The sequence below is a fragment of the Propithecus coquereli genome, unplaced genomic scaffold (genome assembly GCF_000956105.1).
Source record: "Propithecus coquereli isolate 6110/MARCELLA unplaced genomic scaffold, Pcoq_1.0 Scaffold29, whole genome shotgun sequence".
Taxonomy (NCBI): Eukaryota; Metazoa; Chordata; class Mammalia; order Primates; family Indriidae; genus Propithecus; species Propithecus coquereli.
The window spans coordinates 2,194,341-2,218,911 of record NW_012148507.1 but is presented as its reverse complement, the minus strand read 5'-3'; the positions used below and the strand labels follow the sequence as shown (position 1 = coordinate 2,218,911).

Below are 24,571 nucleotides of genomic sequence, written 5' to 3'. Positions count from 1 at the left end.
AAGAGTCAGTCTCCCTAGCCACTCCATTTCCACACCCACCAACAGATTAGACAAGAGAGTAAGAAATGGGGGCCAGACTCCAGCCCTCTGCCCATCCTCAAGGCACTCCCAGGTGGCAGTGAGAACTTACACCCCACTTCCTCTCTGGAGTCTGGGAGGCAGATATGTTCTGAGTTGGGGCGTGGAAGCAGTAAGGGAGAAAACGTGGTGTGCCGTAACTGGACAGGAGACACACCAGAAGATCTCTGAATTTCCCCAGAGTGGCATGGAGACCAGAATCTGGAAGATCATGTGCACCCAAAAAGCATAAGAGATGAACAAAAGACAACCAGTGACCCCCAAAGAGCCCAGAAGTCAGAATGAGACAGACACAAAGTGGCCACCATGACCCTAATGACCAGGGACCCTGTGGATGGCTGCAGTCAACATGTGGCCCTTCCATATGCATTTCTGACTTTTCTTTGTACCTCCAGTGGCTAGCACAGTGGCCAATAAATGTTTGCTTTGTAAAATACTGTAGCCAGGACGATGGAGCACTAAAACATTACCAGGGAACCAGAGTTCTGTTTGCACCATCTTCCTTAACTTTCTAGGTAATCAACCCCCAAGCACCATTAATAATAAAACAACTCTAACACTAATACCATAATGGGAAAATATGAAAAACACATGATAGGTATATAGAATTTCAAAATCTTTAGGGCTACAAGGTCTATGAAGTACAAATTGAGACTAGAAACAAACACGAAGTATTTTTCAATCATTAATACTTTATTATATTAGTACTGGATATATTATTAATAATTTCTCTCCTAATATTTTATATATAATCAAATATAAAACGCAATACATACATACATAGTGATTATATTTTCTGCATTTCCATCTACATGCGGCAGAGCCCCCAGGGAATGGCACTGGGCCAGGGTGACCGCATGGCTAGGAGGTGGTCATCATATAACACGGGGAGGGGCCAAGGGCTCCTTTATTCTCCTCCATCTGTGATCAGGGGGTTGGGAGAGTGGAACATCTAGGACTACATGATAATTCTGAAGCACCCCAGAAGGTTGATATTATACCTAGTACAGAGCTTTGAGAATTCCATGCAGGTCTTATTAAGAGGCCTGTGAAGTGGAGGGAACTGGGGATTAGACAGGACTTGTTGCAGAGCGCCAGGAAAGGAGTGGTGTTTCCAGAGCTTCTCTGGCTGAGTTGATGCGCTGCTCTCAGGACAAGCGGTGGACCATGGGGGTGACACAGGTGCAGCCAACAGTCACCATCACTTTCTCCAGCTGGAAGAAAACAGAGCAGCCCTGGCGCTTCCTCCGGAGGACCAGCATCTCTTGTTGGATGGGAACGGAGTTCATAGAGACATCTTCCTTGCCCTGGGCATCGACGCAGCCCAAGTACCTACACTGGGCCTGTGTAATTTCCGAGGGGAACCGGTTGGGGTCCCAGTTGACACTGCAGGGGGAGCAAGCAAAAGCACAATGGTGAGGAGAGGGAAAGGAAGGACCCAGGATGACAGCCCCGCAGCACTGGGCGCCCCCTTTAGGGAGGAGGCTCTGAGCCTGCACTGAAGCACAGGCTCTGGAGCCAGGTGGCCTGGATTCATCCCTGGGCCTCTGGCAGTTGCTTACCCCACTAAGCCTCAGTTTCCTCAACTATAAAATGAAGCTATTCATATACTGTTTTCTCACGGGATTGTTGAGAACATTGACTGATACAAATGCATATAAGACACCCCGCTGTACAATGTTAGCATTCAACTCATGTTAGACCTTTTAGTTTATTTTTATTGCCATTATTATTATTACAATTATTATTTTTCCTTTGCCTAGAGATGGAACATCACTAGTAGGTCTCCCAGTATACAATCTACAAAGCTTGCTGCTTGGAAAGGAAAGCCAGAGTTCCCTGGGTCTTTGAATCCAGTGCCTTCTCTCAGCACAGTCAATCCAGCCAGCGTGCTCCTGTCCACGCCCTACTCATGCAGGAAGTCCGGCAGCAACCCCAGAAGCTCTTCTAATTGTCCCTGGAATCTGTTGTTATATTTGGAGAGTACTGGGGGGAGGGGTGCTTGGTGATCTAAGAACCTGAATCTTAAGACAAAATTACAAAACTATACCCAGACGGTCCCCACCTAGCATCCCACTTCCCACACTGGCCTTTTCCTGCCCTCCTCCCTCACCCCTACTCCTGAAAGGGTAAAGCCTAATGTGAGTGCATCTCCCTGAACTGACTTTTCCTTGTTCCCACTGATCCTCACGCAGAGATAATTACAAGGGCTGCTTTAAAGAATCCCCTCTTCCAACACAGAAAAGAATTGTAAATTCCAACCTAGGACTGCATGAAGCAGAAAAAGGCAGAGTTGATGAGAATATGGAAGCAAAATATCAGGACCATCAAACCACCCAGGTGGACCCAGCCCAAAACGGCAAGAACGATGTGAGCTCCCAGGTAAAATGGGATTTCCCTTGTGAAGAGTGAATGTGAGGGCTTTCCTCTTTTATTTTTTTCTATATATTCTAAATGTTCTACTTTATGATTAGAATGAATGAACATTTTTTTATTTCAAAATGTTAAGGGGGTACAAAAGTTTTTGTTACATGGATATACCCTATAATGCTGAAGTCAGGGCTTTCAGTGAAATTCACATATACTTCAAAAAACTTGAAGTTCAGTCTCGGTTGGCCCTTACCTGTAATCCCAGGGGGAGCTGGAGCGGTTCTGGAAGTTACCTCCCACGGGAACACGGTGGTTTTCACTGACGATGCGAATGTCAAGCTTCACAAAGTTGCCCCCCTCCATAGGAGGGCAACTGTCGGGCTTTGGGAAGGCAGCATTCCATGCTTTGAAGTTTTTCCCAGCGGCCACGTCCTTCAGAAAGGTGAGCCCCAGCATCAACAGCAGCAGGGACTTGACCTGGGAAAGAGAGGAAGCTGCAGTTGGTTAGAGACTCTGGCATCACTTGCTGGCAAGAGATAACACATGCTCTAGCTGTGTGTTCCTTGTCCTTTTATGGGATCCGGGCTTCTCTCTGCACCTCAGTTCCTCACCTGGAAATGGGAACACTCTTACCTGAAGATAACAGGGTGCCAAACTGAGAACTAAACTCATTAGCCTGATGACTGAAGCCCTCCATGGTCCTAAGCAGTCAGACAGAAAGACTGGGACTGGGTTTAAATGCTATCCTGGCTTCCTTGCTGAGCCTCTAGTTTCTCACCTTTCCAACTGGATAACAATACTTACTTTATAAAAATATTAACAAGATTGAATGGAATGTTCTATGTAAAGCACCTATAAATGTGTCTAACAAAAATAGAGGCTAAATAAATGATAGCTTTCATTCTGATCTCCAACCGGATATATTATTAATAATTTCTCTCCTAATATTTTATATATAATCAAATATAAAACGCAATACATACATACATAGTGATTATATTTTCTGCATTTCCATCTACATGCGGCAGAGCCCCCAGGGAATGGCACTGGGCCAGGGTGACCGCATGGCTAGGAGGTGGTCATCATATAACACGGGGAGGGGCCAAGGGCTCCTTTATTCTCCTCCATCTGTGATCAGGGGGTTGGGAGAGTGGAACATCTAGGACTACATGATAATTCTGAAGCACCCCAGAAGGTTGATATTATACCTAGTACAGAGCTTTGAGAATTCCATGCAGGTCTTATTAAGAGGCCTGTGAAGTGGAGGGAACTGGGGATTAGACAGGACTTGTTGCAGAGCGCCAGGAAAGGAGTGGTGTTTCCAGAGCTTCTCTGGCTGAGTTGATGCGCTGCTCTCAGGACAAGCGGTGGACCATGGGGGTGACACAGGTGCAGCCAACAGTCACCATCACTTTCTCCAGCTGGAAGAAAACAGAGCAGCCCTGGCGCTTCCTCCGGAGGACCAGCATCTCTTGTTGGATGGGAACGGAGTTCATAGAGACATCTTCCTTGCCCTGGGCATCGACGCAGCCCAAGTACCTACACTGGGCCTGTATAATTTCCGAGGGGAACCGGTTGGGGTCCCAGTTGACACTGCAGGGGGAGCAAGCAAAAGCACAATGGTGAGGAGAGGGAAAGGAAGGACCCAGGATGACAGCCCCGCAGCACTGGGCGCCCCCTTTAGGGAGGAGGCTCTGAGCCTGCACTGAAGCACAGGCTTTGGAGCCAGGTGGTCTGGATTCATCCCTGGGCCTCTGGCAGTTGCTTACCCCACTAAGCCTCAGTTTCCTCAACTATAAAATGAAGCTATTCATATACTGTTTTCTCACGGGATTGTTGAGAACATTGACTGATACAAATGCATGTAAGACACCCCGCTGTACAATGTTAGCATTCAACTCATGTTAGACCTTTTAGTTTATTTTTATTGCCATTATTATTATTACAATTATTATTTTTCCTTTGCCTAGAGATGGAACATCACTAGTAGGTCTCCCAGTATACAATCTACAAAGCTTGCTGCTTGGAAAGGAAAGCCAGAGTTCCCTGGGTCTTTGAATCCAGTGCCTTCTCTCAGCACAGTCAATCCAGCCAGCGTGCTCCTGTCCACGCCCTACTCATGCGGGAAGTCCGGCAGCAACTCCAGAAGCTCTTCTAATTGTCCCTGGAATCTGTTGTTATATTTGGAGAGTACTGGGGGGAGGGGTGCTTGGTGATCTAAGAACCTGAATCTTAAGACAAAATTACAAAACTATACCCAGACGGTCCCCACCTAGCATCCCACTTCCCACACTGGCCTTTTCCTGCCCTCCTCCCTCACCCCTACTCCTGAAAGGGTAAAGCCTAATGTGAGTGCATCTCCCTGAACTGACTTTTCCTTGTTCCCACTGATCCTCACGCAGAGATAATTACAAGGGCTGCTTTAAAGAATCCCCTCTTCCAACACAGAAAAGAATTGTAAATTCCAACCTAGGACTGCATGAAGCAGAAAAAGGCAGAGTTGATGAGAATATGGAAGCAAAATATCAGGACCATCAAACCACCCAGGTGGACCCAGCCCAAAACGGCAAGAACGATGTGAGCTCCCAGGTAAAATGGGATTTCCCTTGTGAAGAGTGAATGTGAGGGCTTTCCTCTTTTATTTTTTTCTATATATTCTAAATGTTCTACTTTATGATTAGAATGAATGAACATTTTTTTATTTCAAAATGTTAAGGGGGTACAAAAGTTTTTGTTACATGGATATACCCTATAATGCTGAAGTCAGGGCTTTCAGTGAAATTCACATATACTTCAAAAAACTTGAAGTTCAGTCTCGGTTGGCCCTTACCTGTAATCCCAGGGGGAGCTGGAGCGGTTCTGGAAGTTACCTCCCACAGGAACACGGTGGTTTTCACTGACGATGCGAATGTCAAGCTTCACAAAGTTGCCCCCCTCCATAGGAGGGCAACTGTCGGGCTTTGGGAAGGCAGCATTCCATGCTTTGAAGTTTTTCCCAGCGGCCACGTCCTTCAGAAAGGTGAGCCCCAGCATCAACAGCAGCAGGGACTTGACCTGGGAAAGAGAGGAAGCTGCAGTTGGTTAGAGACTCTGGCATCACTTGCTGGCAAGAGATAACACATGCTCTAGCTGTGTGTTCCTTGTCCTTTTATGGGATCCGGGCTTCTCTCTGCACCTCAGTTCCTCACCTGGAAATGGGAACACTCTTACCTGAAGATAACAGGGTGCCAAACTGAGAACTAAACTCATTAGCCTGATGACTGAAGCCCCCCATGGTCCTAAGCAGTCAGACAGAAAGACTGGGACTGGGTTTAAATGCTATCCTGGCTTCCTTGCTGAGCCTCTGGTTTCTCACCTTTCCAACTGGATAACAGTACTTACTTTATAAAAATATTAACAAGATTGAATGGAATGTTCTATGTAAAGCACCTATAAATGTGTCTAACAAAAATAGAGGCTAAATAAATGATAGCTTTCATTCTGATCTCCAACCTCACATCCCATGACTCCTCCAGAAAATCCTTCCTCCCATCCATCCCTCCAGCAAGAATACACTGCCCCTCCTCTGTCTGTGGAAATCCTACCCTTCCGGCAAGGCCCAGCTCAGATGTGGACTCCCTAAAGTGGTTCAATCAGAGGTAAGTTCATTATCTTTAAATCATAAAGCCTTTACCATCTAACACTCAAGCAGCATTTTTTTAATTGTCTGGAAACATAGTATTTGTGTTCATGTCAGATCTACACCCATTAGATTGTCAATTCCTGTGGGAGAACCTGCATTTTATGGGTTTTCCATAAATACTTTCTGAATGAGTGAAAAAATGGGTGAGTGAATGAATGAAACAAATGATACAGTTAAATAAACAATATAGTTCAGCTCAATGCATTAAGAAAAACATTATGCAAAACCAACTACAACAAAGTTCCAATTATCCACGCTAATTGAAAGAAACAGCAGCACTAATGATGCACAACAGAGAATACAGAAACTATTTCTCTTAAGCTCTGGAACATACATTTTTTTACGTACTTACATTGAAACATCATTTTATCTGGTGTTACAGGAATGCACAAAGAATGAAAGTGTTCTGTGAAGACCTAACTAAAAATAAGAGCTAAAAATCTCGCCAGCTTCTCTTTGTCACGACCATGCTTTGCTCACCCCACCATCATCATTGACCCTTCCTGGGGCCGGACAAGGCCCATCACCGACTCTCAGCATAATGTAGAGTAAGAGCGGAAGCTGAGCTGCTTTCATTCGCTGGGCTCAGTGATGTTCAGGCTCACCCCCTCCATCAGTTAAGGCAGGGAAAGTGCTTAGACATATGGATTTAAAAGGCCCTTCTTTGTACAGTTTGTAGATGCCAGAGGCCAGAAATGAAAAGAGTAAACAAAAAGGTCATGGTGTCAGCTTGCTGTACTAAGGTAGCTGATGCTAAAAAGAAGTTGAAAGCAGGGTTGACCCAGATCAGCCAGAATGAGGTTGATTTGCCTTCGGAGAATCAATAGTCATCCACTTTCATGTGCCACAATCATTCATTAGACAACTAGTTCTTCACTTTCTAGCGTGGTGGCTCAGGGCACGGGCCCCAGAGTCAGAATTCCAAGGTCTGTAACTCAGCTCCAGGTCCCTTAGAAGACAGGACCCAGTTTCCTCCAGTGGAAAATGCATAAATGAGATGATACACTTAAGTCTAGCAACACTGCCGGCACACAGTGAGTATTCAATGCCATTGGCTATTGTTAAGTCAGCAGTTTGCTAAAGCTACACAGTGGACGAGATTAATGTGGAATCCACCCTCGTGCACCTTCTGTCTTGACAGAGTGCTATGAAGTTGTTTCTTTTAAAATGCCAACTTAGATAAGAGGGTCCTTAGCTCCCCAAGCCTGTGAATCACTTCGTTAGGTTTCTTAAGTAAATCTGTCCTTTGTGTTTTCTCTTTCCTCTTCTGTATCATGTTCACTGAATCACTTCTGATTTTCATTATCAAAGCTTTAAAGTAACCACACCTGGGGTCTATATGATTTAGCAATAATTACCATGCTTCTAACACGTCATTATTATATTTGCCTACGTATTCTTAGAGTATTTTAGAAAACACTTTCACATCTCTTTAAACACTGGGTTCTCACAACTGCAGTTGTGAGGTAGACAGGGCTGGTGTTACTTATCTCAATTGGACAGGTGAAGGAGTTATGTCTGAGAACGATAAGTAACTTGAGTTGGTTCACCAGCCTATTAATGCCAGTCTACAGACTCAAACCTAGGTGTCGGTGGTCAGTGCTATTGTCCTTGAAGGTCGTTATTCTAATCGTCAACATTAATCTTAGCTTTGTGTCACGAGAAGAGCCAAGCATTTTAAGCAATGTGACAGCTGTATCAGAATTGCATGAGTGTTGTGGCTCACGTGGCCCTTTATCAGGAAATCAGACAATGTATGCAAATCACTCCTATTTGCTCCACAAAGCTTTTGATCTGAAACTGTAGATTTGAGTGGTTATGCAATACAGAGCAGGGCCCTGAAAAGGCTGTCGCTGGTTCTAAAGAATGATACGAACAGCACTTCTCAGAGAAGTTCAGAGCATTTTATAGACTTCAATTCTTATATGCCATCTCTAAAGCAGGTGAATAGATACTGCTCTCATGCTGTAGAATAGGAAACAGAGGCAAGAGAAAGCAACAGCCGGAGGTGGGCAGTAACAGGACACCAAACTTCTCAGCCTAGCTTTGTACCTCACTCTGATGTGTGCCCACCTGAGCTACCTGATACTCACCTCCTGTACATATCTGCAGTTTGTGCCCTCCCCATATAGGAATGAGCTCCAGAGTCTGGCCAGGTTCTAGGTCCATGAGAATTTGCCTACACTACTTATTGAAGATGTCCTAAGTGCCTTAACTCCCAACTTTTAATCCTATTCCAATGCCCTAAGTGCCTTAACTCCCAACTTTTAATCCTGTTCCAATGCCCCTTACACCATCATGTTTCTTGCTGACAACCCAACAGATTTCTTCAAAGAAAACAGAAATAGCTTTGGAGCACAAAGCTACTCAACGGATTTCCTTGGATGCAATGGCTTTAAATTCAGAAACCATGCCTCTGCATCCTTCAAAAAGAAGCATACTGTACTTGGAGCCTGAAAACTTAGGTTCATGTCCCAGTTCTTGTGCTTATGATATCCAGGGATGTTAAATAAGTCACTTAACTTAATTGGACTTTTGTTCATCTGTATAATGCAGAAAGTAATCCCCATCTACTTTAGTGGCGAGAGTGATGAGAATCTCTGGGGTAACAATAATATTAATATTAATAGCTAATACTTATGGAATGCTTTCTCTATCACTATTGGTTGTTGTATATTAGAATGGACAAATTAACTAAAAACTAAGCATGCACAGATCTGCCAATACAGAGTGTAAATTCATTTATTCTCAATGATATCAGTTAATCCCCCAAAAAATGCCATGGGAGAGATGCCATTACTGTTCCCACTGTACAATTAAAAGAAACTGAGGCACAGAGAAGATAAGTAGATTATCCAAAATCCTAAACTTGGCAAGTAGCAGAGCCAGGTCTGTCTAACTCCTAAGCCTATGCTCCTAAATAATGTACTTTGCTACATTTCTTGTAATTTCTAAACTAGCATATAAATATAAAATCAAAGTGTTATCATTGCCATATGTCATGGACCTTTTATGACATCTCAGCTCTTTTAAGTTGCATGGCTTGTAAAAGGAGAAAAAAAAGAGGAATTATCTAAGCCAATAATATGGTGCATGATTTCCTAAGCCCTATTTCTTTATGCCTGTATATTAAATTCTTCCCAGATCTTATCTGAATAATCCCAGGCAAAATTCCAAACCCTGGGTGGGGATAGAGGGCAAGATTTCCATCCCATTAACATCCCTCTTTCCTCCAAGAGGAATGAGATGGAACAAAAAAATAAATAAGTAGCAATGAGAGACATGGGAAATCTCACTTCTCTAGGAGCTGTCCAAAGTCAACACCGGGTGGTTTCGCTTCTTCCATCCAAGTCATTCCTATAGTGTTGGGGAAATCATTAAACCTCTTGGGGCCCCAGCTTCCTTGTGTAAAATATATATGTACCTATCCCCTAAAGGGTGGCTAAGCTCCCAACGTGAGATAAGAGTTTTAGGCCAACCTCACTCTACAGTGTGTGGCCACAGGAGAGACCACGCCAGTTGTCTGTGATACCAAGGACCACACACACTAACTAACACTGCCTGGGCAAAAACCGTCAGGTGAGGTTTTGCATCCCATTATAACTTTTCTAGTTATTTTTTTTTTCCTTTTTCTCCACCAGGCAGGAGTCAAAGTTAAAATCATCTCTGTTCTTTCAAGAAGTAATTTTAAAAAGACCCACTCAAGCCTCATTGCCTAGAAATCTGCTCCTCTGAAATCCTAGACATGACTGGCCTTAAACCAGAATTCTTGCCACTCACCACAGCCACATCACGCAGGATCTTCACTGCCATTTTGCTCGGGTTGCTTGCTTCGTGCAGGAAGCTCTGTGGATATGTCTTCCTCTGTACGCCTGTGTTGTATCAATGAGAGTACCTGTCGGTTTTATAGCAATCACTGCCCCTGTTTCGATTGACCTGCTTACTGTCTTTAAGTTGTGGTTGACCCAGAGTTACTGACGAATGCAGGGTTTTTTTCCTACTCCACTTCCTGAAGGGGAACCAAGGGGGGGACCCTAAAAAGGGATGACAGGAAAAGGACCAAATCTTCCTTTTCTTCTACCCCACTTCCACCCCCATCGCCCTCAAATTATAGTAAAATTCTTAATTTATTTACTACAGAGATGAACCAAGTTACAGATTTTTGTCATGATCTTTTATGTTCTTAAAAAATTGCCAACTGCCTTGTCGTGAACCATACGTTCTACTTTCTAGTCATGCAACATGAATCATGATTGAATGTTAATCGTTAACACTCAGAGTGCTTTCTCTGCCATTATCAGTTGTTGTACATTAGAATGGCCAAATAAGTCATCCTTAGAGGAGCCTTAGTATTAAACTAGAGGACTATCTCTAGCTCTGTTTTATGAATGGGAAAACAAAACCAAAGAACTAAATGACGTCAGTGAGAGATGCAGAAATTATATCCGCAGGTAGTTTTGTTATCTCCTTCAATTATTTTTTAACCCCATGGTTAGACTCCTACTGGTGCTTCATAAATAATCATTATTCATTGTGATGAAAAAACAAACTGTTTTTCCTCTGCTCTCACATCACAACAATCAATACAAAAGACTTTTGTGACCAAAAGATTTTTGTGATTTTTCCCCACCACCAAGCAAGCAATCAATGCCGCAGCGGACACCAGCTGGGCGTCTTCTAATCTGATTCAATTCTGACACCAGCTACCTGGAGAGAGCATCAGACCCCACAGGTAGGGGGCTCAGTCCCACAAGACTGCTCCCACCTCAGGCACCAGTCACAAGTCTGGGCCTCTGGAACTTCTAACCAACTGGCTTCAAGGTGGGGTTCCCACTACTCCCTCCTTAGGCTTGATTCATTTGCTAGAGCAACTCACAAAACTCAGGGGAACGTTCACACTTACCAGTCCATTCTACAAGATATTGTTAAGGACAGACATAAACAGCCAGATGAAGAGATATATAGAGCAAGGTCTGGAAGGGTCCTGAGCACAGGCACTTCCATTCCCTTGGGTTTGGGTTGGCCCCCCTTCCCGGCCGTTGGTTGGTTTTTGTTTCCTTTCTTGGAAGTTTCCCTTGTTCCGGTTTTCCGGAGGTTTTTTTTCTTCCGTTTCTTTGGCCTTTTTTTGGGGCTTTGGTTGGTTAGGCTTGTTTGAACCTTGGCCACTTTTTTGGAACCTTGTTTGGCCGAAGGGGCTTGTTTTGTTTTTACAGATTGAGTGGGGAAACTCAGCAAGGCCTGTCTGTTCAGATTCTTCTTGGCCTCTCTGTATAGCATTCCCTCCTCCTGGGTGTGGGGCAGGACCCCTTCTGCAATGGGGGTCTTACGATCTACAATCAGACAAGGAAGGTCAAAAAGATTTTTTTGTGGCCAGCTCCAAGACAGAAGGGGAGGGGGAAATTAGAGTATAATTTCAGTTTCTATAGTCTGCCTTGGGGATAAAAAGGAGCAGGTGAAAGAAGGGCAGGAGAAGGTCAGAGAGAGAGATTCTGCCCTTGGAGGCCTGCTTCTTAGACCTAAAATGCCCCAACGTTGTAGCAAAAGACTGTCTATCACCTTTATTACTCTGAAGCTGTTCCAAAGCTGCTTCAGGAACCAAAGGCAAAAGGCCAAATACTCTAACAAAAGATATGCTTATTGTTTTAGTCACTTAGGAAATAACAAGGACTTACAGGAGTTATAAGCCAGGAACCGTGGAAGAAAACATACATATGTGTGTGTATGTGTGTGTGTGTATATATATCATAATATCACATTAATATCATAATAGCAGATTCATACAACATCTGAATGGCCATTATCTTGGCTATGTCTGATCAACAATAATTTGTTCTTAACCAAAAATGAATTAGCAAGTAGAAGCCTTTAAATGCTCTGACACGTAATTTTAAATGACCTGCAAAAAGTTAATTTGTCCCAGTTCAGTTCTGATTGATAAATATGTATTAAGCCACTCTCTGTGCCAGGCAGGATACTCTGGGGATACACAGACATTTCAAAAAAAAAAAAAAAACAGTAGCGTACCTCTCCTTATCTCCATGAAGATGAGGTAAAATTATACACGCTCTTTTCACAAGGCAGGACTCATTCTAGCAGGGCAGTTATTTTTCCCTATCACAACATATTTGAACAACTCTCCTCCATTTTCTTGAACTGAAGAAAATGAAGAGAAAGTTGTTCCTGGGTTCATTGGAAGGCCCCCCAACACCAGTGAGAAATCTTCTGTGATCACGGGCCTTTCATCACATTGCTCCTTGCTATGGCTGTGGAGTCCTCTGTTCCTCTCTCTGGAACGATCAGAAGTTTAACACATCTGTGCTCATAATTAGCCTATTTTGTACTTGCTTATATGTTTTAGGATGGTTCTCTGGGATCTTCACAGATTTGGGGTAATTTTAGCCCCCCCAGTAATCTCTACCAGCCTTCTTCTCCAAATAAACATCCGCAAATATACAATCTAAATTAAAACAGTACATTCTTTGCGAACACAGATTCAAGTCCCCTAGCCAATCCCTTCCAGCCAGACTGAAACCCCTGAGCCCATCTTGTAGAGAATTTTCAAGGCCTTACAGGGTAGGACCTTCCAGGTACACAGTGACACTAGCTGTACGAAATCAAGAGCCAGGTTTTCAGCTTTGCTTGTGTCACTCATGCTACCAAAGCAAGATATGCAATAGACCCTTAAATGTATGTGAAATTGAATGACATGAACCACTCACTTTCTTTAGTGGTCTCTTCTCCATTCAGAGCCACACCTCAATGCATAGAAGAATATACCAGCTCTCTTGAAAGAAGGGACAAGGAAACCACTTTGAACTAAGAATACCTAATTCAATATGAGAGGATTTGTTGGATTGCAGGGGAGAACAAAATGATCTTTATCCAAGAAGAAAGCAACACTGATCTTCACATTCCATAGTCACAAAGTTTTCCCCCTCAGTATAAAAAACAACTATCTTATCAAGATTCCAAATTAGCAACTGGCTATCACAAACTGAATCAACAGATCCAGATCATTACTGCATCTAATATTCATTGAGCACTTCTTAGAATGCAAAGCCTGTGCTAATACCAGGGACATAATAATGAACATACGATGAGCACACAGTGACAATGGTGGAAGCCCTTCACTGACTGGCTCTGTACGACCCACGATCCAAGCTGTCGCCAGCTTCTAGAGTTTCAATGTAGCGTTGGAACTGTCATTCAACACACTGACAGCTAGAACACTCTACAATCAACCCCAAAAGCCTACGGAAAGAGATACCAGAAGACCCTATAGTCTTAGAAATGAGTCGCACACAGGTTTATATATGGTAAAATATTATAGTTTGTCAAACATCCAAATCAGCAAGATTTTTTATACCCTACTTTGTGCTGGGAGCCATGCTCTGAGTTTGTTGGGGCTACTATTACAGGTAATAGACTGTGCTAGTACAGTCTCTACCTCTATGAGCTTAAAATAGTTATGGGAAGAAAGTGAATACATATACATTAACCCATAAGATAACATGAGATTGTTGAGGATATTGATGGAATAAATGTACACATATTTAGTTTTACAAATCGAACTTTCAAGAGGTTTTATCCTCATTCAAAAAAGGTAAATCTAATCAAGATATGCTGCCAGAACCTAGCGGTATATCTGCAGATACAGAAATTGATCCCTACAAGGGAGGTGCTACCAGAACAAAAGGCTAAAAGAGCGGTAACATGATAGTGGTCAGGTAGCTGGCTGTAATGGCAGTAAAATTTTAGCCTGGATAAGTGACGATCCGTGTTCTGCAAGGGAAAACATTTGGTAAAACTATTACCGTCAGTAACTGGAGAGGCAGATCTCGTACCTAATAAACTTGTAGTTCTAGAGAAAGCGATTAGAAAACAGAATGTTAGTTGTGTGCTCTATATACTACTGTCTGCATTTGGCAAGGGAACACGTGAAAGAAAGGAGCTCAGGAGAGAGTTGGCAGGTTTACAGACAAAAATAAAAGGGAATGAAGAGAGGCCAGAAATTCAGAGCCCTGCAAGGTGGAAAAACACCCCAACTCCTTCTAGCCCTCAAGAATAAAAGATAAGATTGAAAAGCCTTTGAGGGAGAAATGCACAATAAAAGCTTTCAAGCAAATAAATTTCCTAAGGGCAAGAATCAGAACGAAGCATCTGGTAAATCCTTTTAATTGGATAAAAGGACTCAGAGTAAAAAGGGTAAGAGTATAGTTCTAGTAATCTACAGTTAAATCAAGAGAAGAAGAGTTATAGGAATGAAAAAGCAAAGAAATAGAAATGTTCTGGGAATTATGTCTCAAAAAGAATTGATTTAAATGAGAAATTTACTAACATTTTGAGAGAGCTCGCAAAATTAATCAGGAGTAAGTCCTCAGTGCCCCAACCATCAAGGAGCAGGAACTAAGGCTCTAAAAAAGATAAATTCACCAACACCACTTCAGATGTGGCCAAAGAGAGTACAGGTGGGAAAAAAAAATCTTTTTAACTTCCCATGGAGGCTGGGCGCGGTGGCTCACACCTGTAATCCTAGCACTTTGGGAAGCCAAGGTGGGAGAATTGCTTGAGCTCAGGAGTTCGAGACCAGCCTGAGCAAGAGCAAGACCCCCGTCTCTACTAAAAATAGAAAAAATTAGCCAGTCAAAAAAAATGGAAACAAAAAATTAGCCAGGAGTGGTGGCTCCCACCTGTAGTCTCAGCTACTTGGGAGGCTGAGGCAGGAGGATCACTTGAGCCCAGGAGTTTGAGGCTGCTGTGAGCTAGGCTGATGCCATGGCACTCACTGTAGCCTGGACAATAAAGCAAGACTCTGCCTCAAAAAAAATAAAAAAATAAAAATAACCTCCCATGGAGTGGAGCCAGGGACTACAGTGAGCCCCTCCCAAAAAGCAGAACCAGGGTCCAGTCAAAGAACAGTCCACATTCCCTGGCTATGGGTTCCCACAAGGTCAGCCAAGCCGGATTTCAAAGGATTTGCTCTAGATCAACACTCCTGTGTACCTTCCATTCTTTCTTTTTCCAAATGGAAGCATTTACTGCTATTTTTCTGTTTTTATTCTACTCACTCAGACTTATGTAATGAATTAGAGTACACCATTTAGAAATCCTAGACTTTGAGCTAGATACTCTGATCAGACTTTTGGGTGCTCTCCCTTGGGAAGGGAGCAAAGCTATTATGCATACAAGGATTGCCAACCCAGTATTTGGTGAACAGAAAGGTGGATGAGGCTAGACATCAACAGTGATCGCCAAAATGCTCTTCCTCTCCACTTCCAGGAATATAGAGGATTACACTTTTCTTGCCTCCTTGCTATGTGACTTACTTTGGCCAGTGAATTGTGAGTGGAAGTGAAATGAGTCACTTCCAGGCAGAAGAATCTAAAACCCATGTGTCATTCTCCACGACCTCTTTTCTCCTGCCCGGGGTGACCGTGGAAACATGTGGGGAAATGACAGCATGGTGCGCGGTAGCCTCCATCAGTCGGCATCTCTGAGTACGTGCGCTCAGTCCCCCGGGCGACCCACGCCGGAGCAGGTGAGCATGGTCAAGAAATAAGCCTCTGTCCTTGCAAACCACTGGGATTTGAAGTGGTTACTGTTGCATATTCTAGTCTAAACTGACTGACGGAGACATTAAAAAATTTTGCAGCCTTTTCTGTTTATTTTTATTTTTTATCCAAGCTCTGACTCCTCATGAAAACAGCCAGTTAAACAACGTTATCTTATACTAGGTTTAAAAAGTATTCTAAAGAATTACATTCAAAAAATAAACTGACTATACATTAATAATTCATAATCTTATTCACTAAACAGAAGATATTAGTATATAATTTATTTAAACGTCAGTCTATCGCCAAATGCTAGTAAAACACTTCTGATTTCGCTGAACGCTCATTTGTGTTCGAGTCGGACCCTTCCAAATACAGCTTCGGAGCATCTGGCCAGAATGGCCTCGGGTATCACGGCTTTTATTCTCAACCTTCAAACCTCTTGAAGCTCTTCTCTCCTTCAAGCACAAAACTTCTTCCTCTGTTTAGGTCAATCAAACTAATTAAATAGATGGTTAATTTGCCTTTGTGGCCCCTGATCAGTTAGGAGGCCTCATTCTCCTTCATAACCGTACCTCTCTGTCCCCTGTTGAAGAAGAAAAAAATGTGGTACTGATCTGCGAATCAATGATAAAAAGAAAAAAGAATGTGTTAATATGACAGCATCTCTTACTGAAAAACTACAGGCCCCCAAAACCCCACACAATCCTCTTTTTTTTCCTTTTAATACAAAGATTATTTTCAGTCTCAGAATTCTTTGAACCTGTTCATTCATTTTTTCCTATTTGTTTAAGTCAAATATTCAAATCCATTATGTACTTTCTAGAATCTCCACAAAATCACAGTCCATAGCGACTAACCCTTCTTTTAAAATGTAATGATCATTTGGCAGATGAACACACTGTGCCAGGGTTTTCGTATGCCAACCTTTGTGAGAGCAGGAATTATTTGAGGCTTAGGTAAACAAACGGTAAAAAACACAGAAGACCTCATTTCCCTGTTGTCTGTGTAGCGAGTGCTCTCTCTCTCTCTCTCTCTCTCTCTGAAAAAAGAGTACAATTCCTGATCTTCTGATGAAAAAAGAGTGTAAGTGGGGAGGGATGAGGGAAGGGGATCAGAGGCAAAATCTGAGAAAAAATAAGAAGGAAAAAAAATAAAAAGACTTAGGGAAGGCGTTTCCCCAGGGTGCTGTGTGAGAATTCAGGATGGAACAGGGTTTAAGTCACAGGAGAAAGTTCCAGATTGAATGAGGGACCCTCCAATTCTGAATCTATTCTGTGGACCTGTGGAGACTTGTGCGTCCAAGTTTTATCTTCTTGTTAACAAAAACACCATTTATTAAACACCTGCTCTGTCCTGGTGGTCACTGTGTTGGGTAAGAAGAAGAAAAATAAAAGTGCTATCAAAAAAAGAGGAAAATCACCATAGCAGTTTTCTGCATCCAGGAGAGCTGCGAACTTTATGTCAGACCAGATGGCACTTCTGTTTTGGAGAGGGCTTCCCACGGGCCTCTTCGGAAGTGCAAAGATGGAGCCTATTCCAGTGTACAGACAGGGAAATTGCAACATGCAAAAATAAGAGGAATTTACGTTAACCCTGGAGAGAAGAGAAATGGGGAGACATGCCAGCCAGAAACTCCTAGTAGCTAATGACCAGGGGATTTTTAAGAGTCATGAGCCTCATATTCAAACTGTTTCCATGCTACGTTGTGCTTTAATTCTCTTCCATTATTTCCATGTCTAAGGAAAAATTCTTTACATACAAAACAGGCTGTGCAAAGTCATATCAAAAGCAAGGTGATATATGTGGAGACAGGACAACAGCCTCAGGAAGGAAGGCAGCAAGTACGGTCGAGCACAATCCGGAATGAGAAAGTAGGCACTGCTCTCCAACCCCACCATCTAAGAAGACCTTGCTGCTCAGTTCAATCCTGGGACCAGCAGCATCTAGCTTATTAGCACCTGGAGCTTGCTAAAAATGTAGACTCTCCACCTCTCCCCCAAACCTACTGAATCAGACTCTGCATTTTCACAAGATGCCCACATGATTCCCACCACGTGAAAGCCTGAGATGCGCTGCATTAGGGAACATTCGCAAAAGTGCTGCACTGCCCACAAAATTGCAATGGGCTTCGCTGAACGCGCTGCATTTTCTGAAACTGAGAAATTGAGAGTCCGGTATCCTCGAAAGGCTATTGGGATAAGAAAACAGAAGTCTCAAATCTCAGAGCTTCACTCCCTCATAGCTAAGAACCATAGCTATTCTCCTATACTCCGGAAAGCTCTTTGGCAAGTGCGGGGATGAAGGGAGGACTAGGAAAGCGAGGCTGTTCCGTGGCAAAATTCGTCAGCATTCTCCCAGAGCATGGCCTGTCCTGGTGACCACAGGCTCGCTGCCACTCTCGGGGGTTCGTGCAGACTTTCACTTACTCAGCAGCCATGCTGACTTCCTGCGCTGGGGTGGATCGAATTAGTCAACACGCTGCCAGAGCGCAATGCCTGGGGAAAGCCCAGCTGAGTGTCTGTCGAACACTGTCGAATTTTCCTGGCGTCCTCCCACCAAAATTTCTCCTCAGCTTGTTAAACCTGGGGATCAGCAACTTTTGCTCCTGTACATTTCCCCAGGCCTCATGCTGATAACAGACAGAGTTTTGGGGTGGTGGCTGGGGACCCCAAGTCCGGGCCCAGAGAGATGATATTTTACTCCATTCTTGCCTCAGGATTAAATTACCAATTCCTTCAGGACTGGCCCAAATCTCATGCTTGGCCCGACCTAATTTACTAAAGCAAGTCACTGCCAAACACACGAGGCAAACTCAATTTTCAGCTTTTGCTCCACAAAATGTTTTGAATTTCTGAGTCTGCACACTCTCCAGGCTAGTTTCTTTTTTCCTGGAATGACCATTTCAGTTCTCTCTGCTCATTTGGGTTCTACCCAAGTTCCAAGCCTCTTCTGCAATATCCATTTCCTCCTGCCCCAAACCCACTGCCTTTCCTTCTTCTGAACTCTCGACTTCTCTCACGACATTTCGTTTAGCAATTAACACTTAGAGACAACTTTTCTACTGTCCACTTGGATGGCTGTTTGTATGTGCTTTGGCTTTTTCTTTTTTTTTTTTTTCGAGACAAAGTCTTGCTCTGTCACCCAGGCTAGAGTGTGGTAGCGCCATCATAGCTCACTGCAGCCTCAAACTCCTGGACTCGAGCAATCCTCCTGCCTCAGCCTCCTGAGTAGTTGGGACTACAGGGACACACCATCATGCCTGTCTAATTTGTCTATTTTTTGTAGAGACAGGTTCTCACTATGTTGCTCAAACTGGTCTCAGACTCCTGGCCTCAAGCGATCCTCCCCGTCTTGCCCTCCCAAAGGAGCCTGAGCCACCACACCCAGCCTGGCTTTTTAAGTTTTCAAGTGTTTGCTCCTAATCTTCTCTCTGGATCTTAAATTCTTTGAAAGAGATAACTGTGATTCCTTTCTGCTTTTTTGTGTTCCCACCACTCCCATACCCTTAGTAAATCATTCTACCCATAGCTGTAGTCAATATTTATTCATTTGATTTAATTGGATGTTGACATTAGTTCATTTCTTCTTCTACCTTCAATTTCTAATATATCAGATTAGTTGTCAACAAAATTATTTTGTTGGAGATACCTCGGAGAAAACTTACAGACACAAAATATTATTTTCAAATATTTTTCTAAAGGGAGAGAGATTGGACTGTCACCAGATCACACCCAGGCTTGATGAACATCTGGTAGTGATGTTCCAGAGAGGAGTCATGCACTTGGGGGCTGTCTAGACTGAACCACCTGAAAGGTCCCTTCCAATTTTGGAATCCTATGGAAACCAAAAAAAATTTTTTTTGAATTAAATATATAATCTCAATTTTGGAGGTAGGGGTGTGAATGTACGTGTGTGTGCAAGCACACACGTGTGTGAGGTAGGGTAATATATCTTCTGCACTTTGCATTTTGTTGCCTCTTTCTGTGGAAAATAATCAGGACTCCAAATGCTAAAAATGCTGTGTTATAACTATGTTTCCCATGAAAATCCACATTAAGAAGAAAATAAAAGGGAACAGAGGAGAACCAATGAGAACACTGAAACAACCACACTTCTGAGAAATGTGTCACTTTCACTCCTGCATGGATCTGACTCAGAATGACAATTCTTGGGTTCTGGCCAGGTGCGGTGGCTCACACCGGTAATCCTAGCACTCTGGGAGGCCGAGGTGGGAGGATCGCTTGAGCTCAGGAGTTTGAGACCAGCCTGAGCAAGAGTAAGACCATGTCTGTACTGAAAAAAAAAAAAATAATTTAAAAATAATTTAAAAAAGAAAGAAAAAATTCGTGGGTTGTCCTAATTTTTGGTATAAATGCCATAGAAGGACAAGACGAAATGGGTTTCCTGTGAGATACAGTTCTTTATCTTTGCAGAGGTAAGGGCTTGAAGGATGTATGGAGGAGAAGTGCAAAGGAGAAGAAAATAAAGAGAAAAGAAGAGGGCAAGGTACCTGGGAAGGAAAAGTGGAACCTTGCTGCCCTTCCCTTTTCTGCCCGTTGGGTTCATGGAGCAGAGGGCAAGTGCTCCCGATGTATCGGGGCTCATTCCACTGCTCTCTCTGCTGCTTCTGACCCAGGGGAGATCAAAGGAAGGTGGATGCGAAAGGACATAAAGGAAAAAGTAAAGACTCTGAGGTTGTTGGCAGCACTTATTTAAGCTGGAGAGAAAGCTTTCTGTAGATTGCACATGTTTATGTCAACTGCAGGTTTTATGTTAAGCAATCAACTCAGAGAATGCCACTACTGACTTTGTTATCCCATGACACCTTACAGGGCCCCCCTAGACCTGGCACCCAAGTTAGATTAGCCATTAAGGCAGGTAAGACAACGCCTCACCTTTGCTGTCTGCCTCCATCACAGATTTCAGGGGCCGTGCAGGTCTGTAGAAATAATCTGGTCCAGCCCTCTCGCTGATGATGGAGGTTAAATGGCTTTCTCACAGGTACCCACTGGGGAAGCCTGGCCTGTACCCAAGCCTCTTGACTCACTCCAGTCTCCATCTACAAATAAAGGGAACTCTCTCTCCAACTCTTCCACGACCATTTTTCTCTGATCTAACACTGTCTGTCAGCTATTTAACAAAGTGCTGACAAGGAGGGAAAATGATTATATAACAGTCTTACATTGTAGATAAAGCCATACAGCTCACAAAGCATTTTCATGTACATCATTTTATTTGATTCTTACAAGAACCCCAGGAGAAAATTATAAATCTCTCCATTATACAGATTAAGAATTGAGATTTAAAGAGTGCATGAAAACTATACAAAGGCACGGAGCTATTAAATACCAGAGCTGAAATTCAAATCCAGGTTTTCTGACTCCAGCCCCAGAAGAGGAAAACTAATTTTCCTCAGATGCAGGCCAGAGAATATTTGGAACAAAGACACTTAGCACATGCTGGAAAGGTGAGGGGTTGTCAGAGAGTCAAACTTGCAAAGTGAGCAGCATCTGCTAAGTGGTATCTGGGACTGGAGTCAAGATATCTGAACAAAAATGCTTATCATTAGTCATCAGAGAAATTCAAATCAAAACTACAATGAAATATCATCTCACCGCAGTTAAAATGGCTTTTATCAAAAAGACAGGCAATAACGAATGCTGGCGAGGAGGTGGGGAAAGGGGAACCCTCGTACACTGTTGATGGGAATGTAAATTAGTGCAACCACTATGCAGAACAGTATGGAGGTTCCTCAGAAAACTAAAAATGGAACTATCGTATGACCCAGCAATCCCACTGCTGGGTGTAGATCCAGAGGAGGGGAATTCAGTATGTGGAAAAGATATCTGCAGTCTCCTGTTTATTGCAGTACTCTTCATAATAGCCAAGATTTGGAATCAACCTAAGTGTCCATCAACAGATGAATGGATAAAGAAATTGTGTACATACACAGTGGAATATTAGATAGCCACAAAAAAGAAGAATGAAATTCTGCCACTTGTAAGAACATGGATGGAACTGGAGAACGTTATGTTGAGTGAAATAAGCCAAGCACAGAAAGACAAATCTCGCATGTTCTCATTCATATGTGGGAGCTAAATATTAAAAACAATTGATCTCATAGAGACAGATAGTAGAGTAATGATTATCAGAGGCTGGGAAGGGTGGGAGGGAGGAATAAAGTGGAGATGGATGGTTAATGGGTGCAAAAATATAATTAGATGTTAACAGATAGAATGAACAATATTTGATAGCATAACAAAGTGACTATAATCAACAATAAGTTAGGGTATGCTTTAAAATGACTAAAAGGATGGAATCGGAATGTTCCTAACACAAAGAAATGATAAATGCCTCAGCTCATGGATACCCCAATTACCCTGATTTGGTTAATTCACACTGTATGCCTGTATCACATGTCCCCTATAAAGATATACAATGATTATGTACCCATAATAATTAAAAATAAAAACTTTTTTTTAAAAAAGATATCTGAGTAACTCTGCCTATTTTCTGAAAATGATGAGAACTGAAACCAGTTTTTGGTTTTTTGATTCTGAACGCTTTCTAGCCTTTCACACATTATCTTATTCACACCTGTCCTTGTATTAGTAAGATAAACAGAAACCATATTAGACCAGGTGGTTTCAACGATAGCTCTTAAAATGCCTTACACTACCAACTTTCCACCTCTAGTTATCAAAGACGATACAGTGGTGAAAAGTTGCCTTTTCTGTACTTTCTCTGTGTTAATGATAGGAAGAATATTTTAACTGCTTTCATAACTCTGAATTCCATGTACTGCTGAAGATATTGTGTGAGAAGTATATATATAAGACCTTAAAAATAAACTTCAAATCTCAACCGGACTGAATGTGGCAATTTTTAAAAGATGGAGTTGGGAGTGGGGATGATACACCCAGCATCGGCAAACCACACAGGACAGAGGGCATCTCTAATACACAAGTGTGGGAACATAAACTGGTTATTTAATGAAACATATCTAAAATTTTAATAATGTTTATATTTTTGGTCCATCAATTATACTTCTAGGAAATTATCCTAAGGAAGCAAGTAAGTATATGCACCCAAATTTAGCAACAAGGTTGTTCATCATAGCATTGTTCGTACTCATGAAAAATGGATAAATGTCCAACTATATAGGCACATACACAGGTATCTAAAAAACATACCCAGGTATGTTTTTCTCTGGGTGGCTAGATTATAAGTGTTTTCTATTTACTTCTTATGGTTATTTTCTAGCGTTTCACTAATGTAAATATCCTGGTTTTGTAATAAGAAAAAATTACTTTTGTGTTTTTCTTAATTAAAACATTTTAACAGGATCCAAGGCCGGGCGTGGTGGCTAACGCCTATAATCCTAGCACTCTGGGAGGCCAAGGCAGGAGGATCGCTTGAGGTCAGGAGTTCGAGGCCAGCCTGAGCAAGAGCAAGACACTGTCTCTACTAAAAATAGAAAAAATTAGCCGGGCACAGTGGTGAGCACCTATAATCCCAGCTACTCGGGAGGCTGAGGCAGGAGGATCGCTTGTGCCCGGAAGTTTGAGGTTGCTGTGAGCTAGGTCGATGTCACAGAACTCTAGCCCAGGTAACAGAGTGAGACTTTGTCTCAAAAAACACAAAACCAAAACAAAAAAAAAAAACACATTTTAACAGGATCCAGAAGGGCAGCATTTCCTGGTAGTACCCACACTATCACAGGCTTTGTGACATGACAAACGAAATAGCAAATAGGCTTCTTTGTGCTTAGGGCAAATTCCTGAAATTGCTCAGAGTATCACCAACCACTAATCTGAAAGGTCTTCCATTTCATCTCTGGACACTGGTACCCACGGACCTCTCATCACACTAGAATTCTGCCGCCCCATCCAACAGGCAGCTGTGACCGCCTCCAGCTCCCCAGAGCACTCCCAGTGCTTCGAAGTCCTTTGAAGCCAGCAGCACAGTATGCTGGTTAGAACAGAGTAGTTATTAGTAAGAAATCAAGATAGCCTTGAGTGTGACTTTAGACCCCACCACCTACTATGAGACCCTGGGCAAATTATCCAATATCTCTAGACCTATTTCCTCTTCTATAAAATTGAAAAAATAACATCTGTCACAGGATTATAGGGAAGATTTAATGAGATAATTTATATGGTGCTTAGCATACGGTAACCGGCCACTCCTCATCTGCTCCAATCCTGAGTGTGTGACAGTTGTTTCTGGGAGTCAAAGTTTGGTTGTGAGTTTGGAACCTGTATACATCATCCCTATGTTAACTCTAATTTCCTTAGCTTTTTATTATCCACTAGGGTGAAACGTAACATGTGAACACTTGCATTTCTTCTGCAGATTTTCAGAAATCTGACTTCAAATTCAATTTTTCAAAAACATTCCTAGTCCCTAAATTCCTAGACTATTGTTTATTAATCTCAGTTTCAAACGTCTAATCTGAAACTTGCTGATAAACTGGATATAGCATGAAGTGTCACTCAAAACTGGTTTTAAAGTTTACCAAAAATAAGTTATAGTAGTTATATTAGGTGGTAAGATCATTTTTGTTATCTTCTTCCTGAATATTCCATGTTATGTTTTAGGAGTCATAGTATTTGTAAAAAATAGAACCACATACATAGTTAAGTTCAATCTTTATACTTTGTGGAGATTTTATTAGACTTTATTACGGTTCTCACTCAGGACTACATCCACTGAAATTACTAGAATAGCAGCACACATATGCAAGACGTCATGACCCGACCTTTCCATTGCAAGGTTAAATAGTGGTACTTAAAGGTAGGAAAGCTTAGCTTGCTACAAAAAGTACCTGCTGGGAGAACTATTATCAGAATGGTAAATCTCAGCAGAGGATAATATCCTCCAGAGG

At 42.5% G+C, this 24,571-nt stretch overlaps 2 protein-coding genes across 2 annotated transcripts; both read right to left on the bottom strand.

Annotated features, from left to right (window-relative positions):
- Positions 1-1,226: 1,226 nt before the first annotated feature.
- Positions 1,227-3,145, bottom strand: LOC105813770 (interleukin-17F-like). The gene is made up of 3 exons (XM_012648550.1): positions 3,082-3,145; positions 2,702-2,942; positions 1,227-1,464 (listed from the first exon to the last, which is right to left on the bottom strand). Exons 1-3 carry the CDS (start codon positions 3,143-3,145, stop codon positions 1,227-1,229), a joined length of 543 nt encoding a protein of 180 aa, XP_012504004.1.
- Positions 3,146-3,803: 658 nt separating this feature from the next.
- LOC105813769 (interleukin-17F-like) lies at positions 3,804-5,481 on the bottom strand. Its single transcript, XM_012648549.1, has 2 exons — positions 5,279-5,481; positions 3,804-4,041 (listed from the first exon to the last, which is right to left on the bottom strand). The coding sequence occupies exons 1-2, from the start codon at positions 5,479-5,481 to the stop codon at positions 3,804-3,806; spliced, it is 441 nt and encodes a 146-aa protein (XP_012504003.1).
- Positions 5,482-24,571: the final 19,090 nt, after the last annotated feature.

Bases quoted from the DNA above. Each gene is read 5' to 3' on its own strand.
- LOC105813770 (XM_012648550.1), bottom strand. From the start codon at position 3,145: ATGGAGGGCTTCAGTCATCAGGCTAATGAGTTTAGTTCTCAGTTTGGC. The intron at 2,943-3,081 runs GTAAGAGTGTTC...AACCAACTGCAG, and splicing joins TGGCACCCTGTTATCTTCAG to CTTCCTCTCTTTCCCAGGTC. The intron at 1,465-2,701 runs GTAAGGGCCAAC...CTCCCCCTGCAG, and splicing joins AGCTCCCCCTGGGATTACAG to TGTCAACTGGGACCCCAACC.
- LOC105813769 (XM_012648549.1), bottom strand. From the start codon at position 5,481: ATGCTGGGGCTCACCTTTCTGAAGGACGTGGCCGCTGGGAAAAACTTC. The intron at 4,042-5,278 runs GTAAGGGCCAAC...CTCCCCCTGCAG, and splicing joins AGCTCCCCCTGGGATTACAG to TGTCAACTGGGACCCCAACC.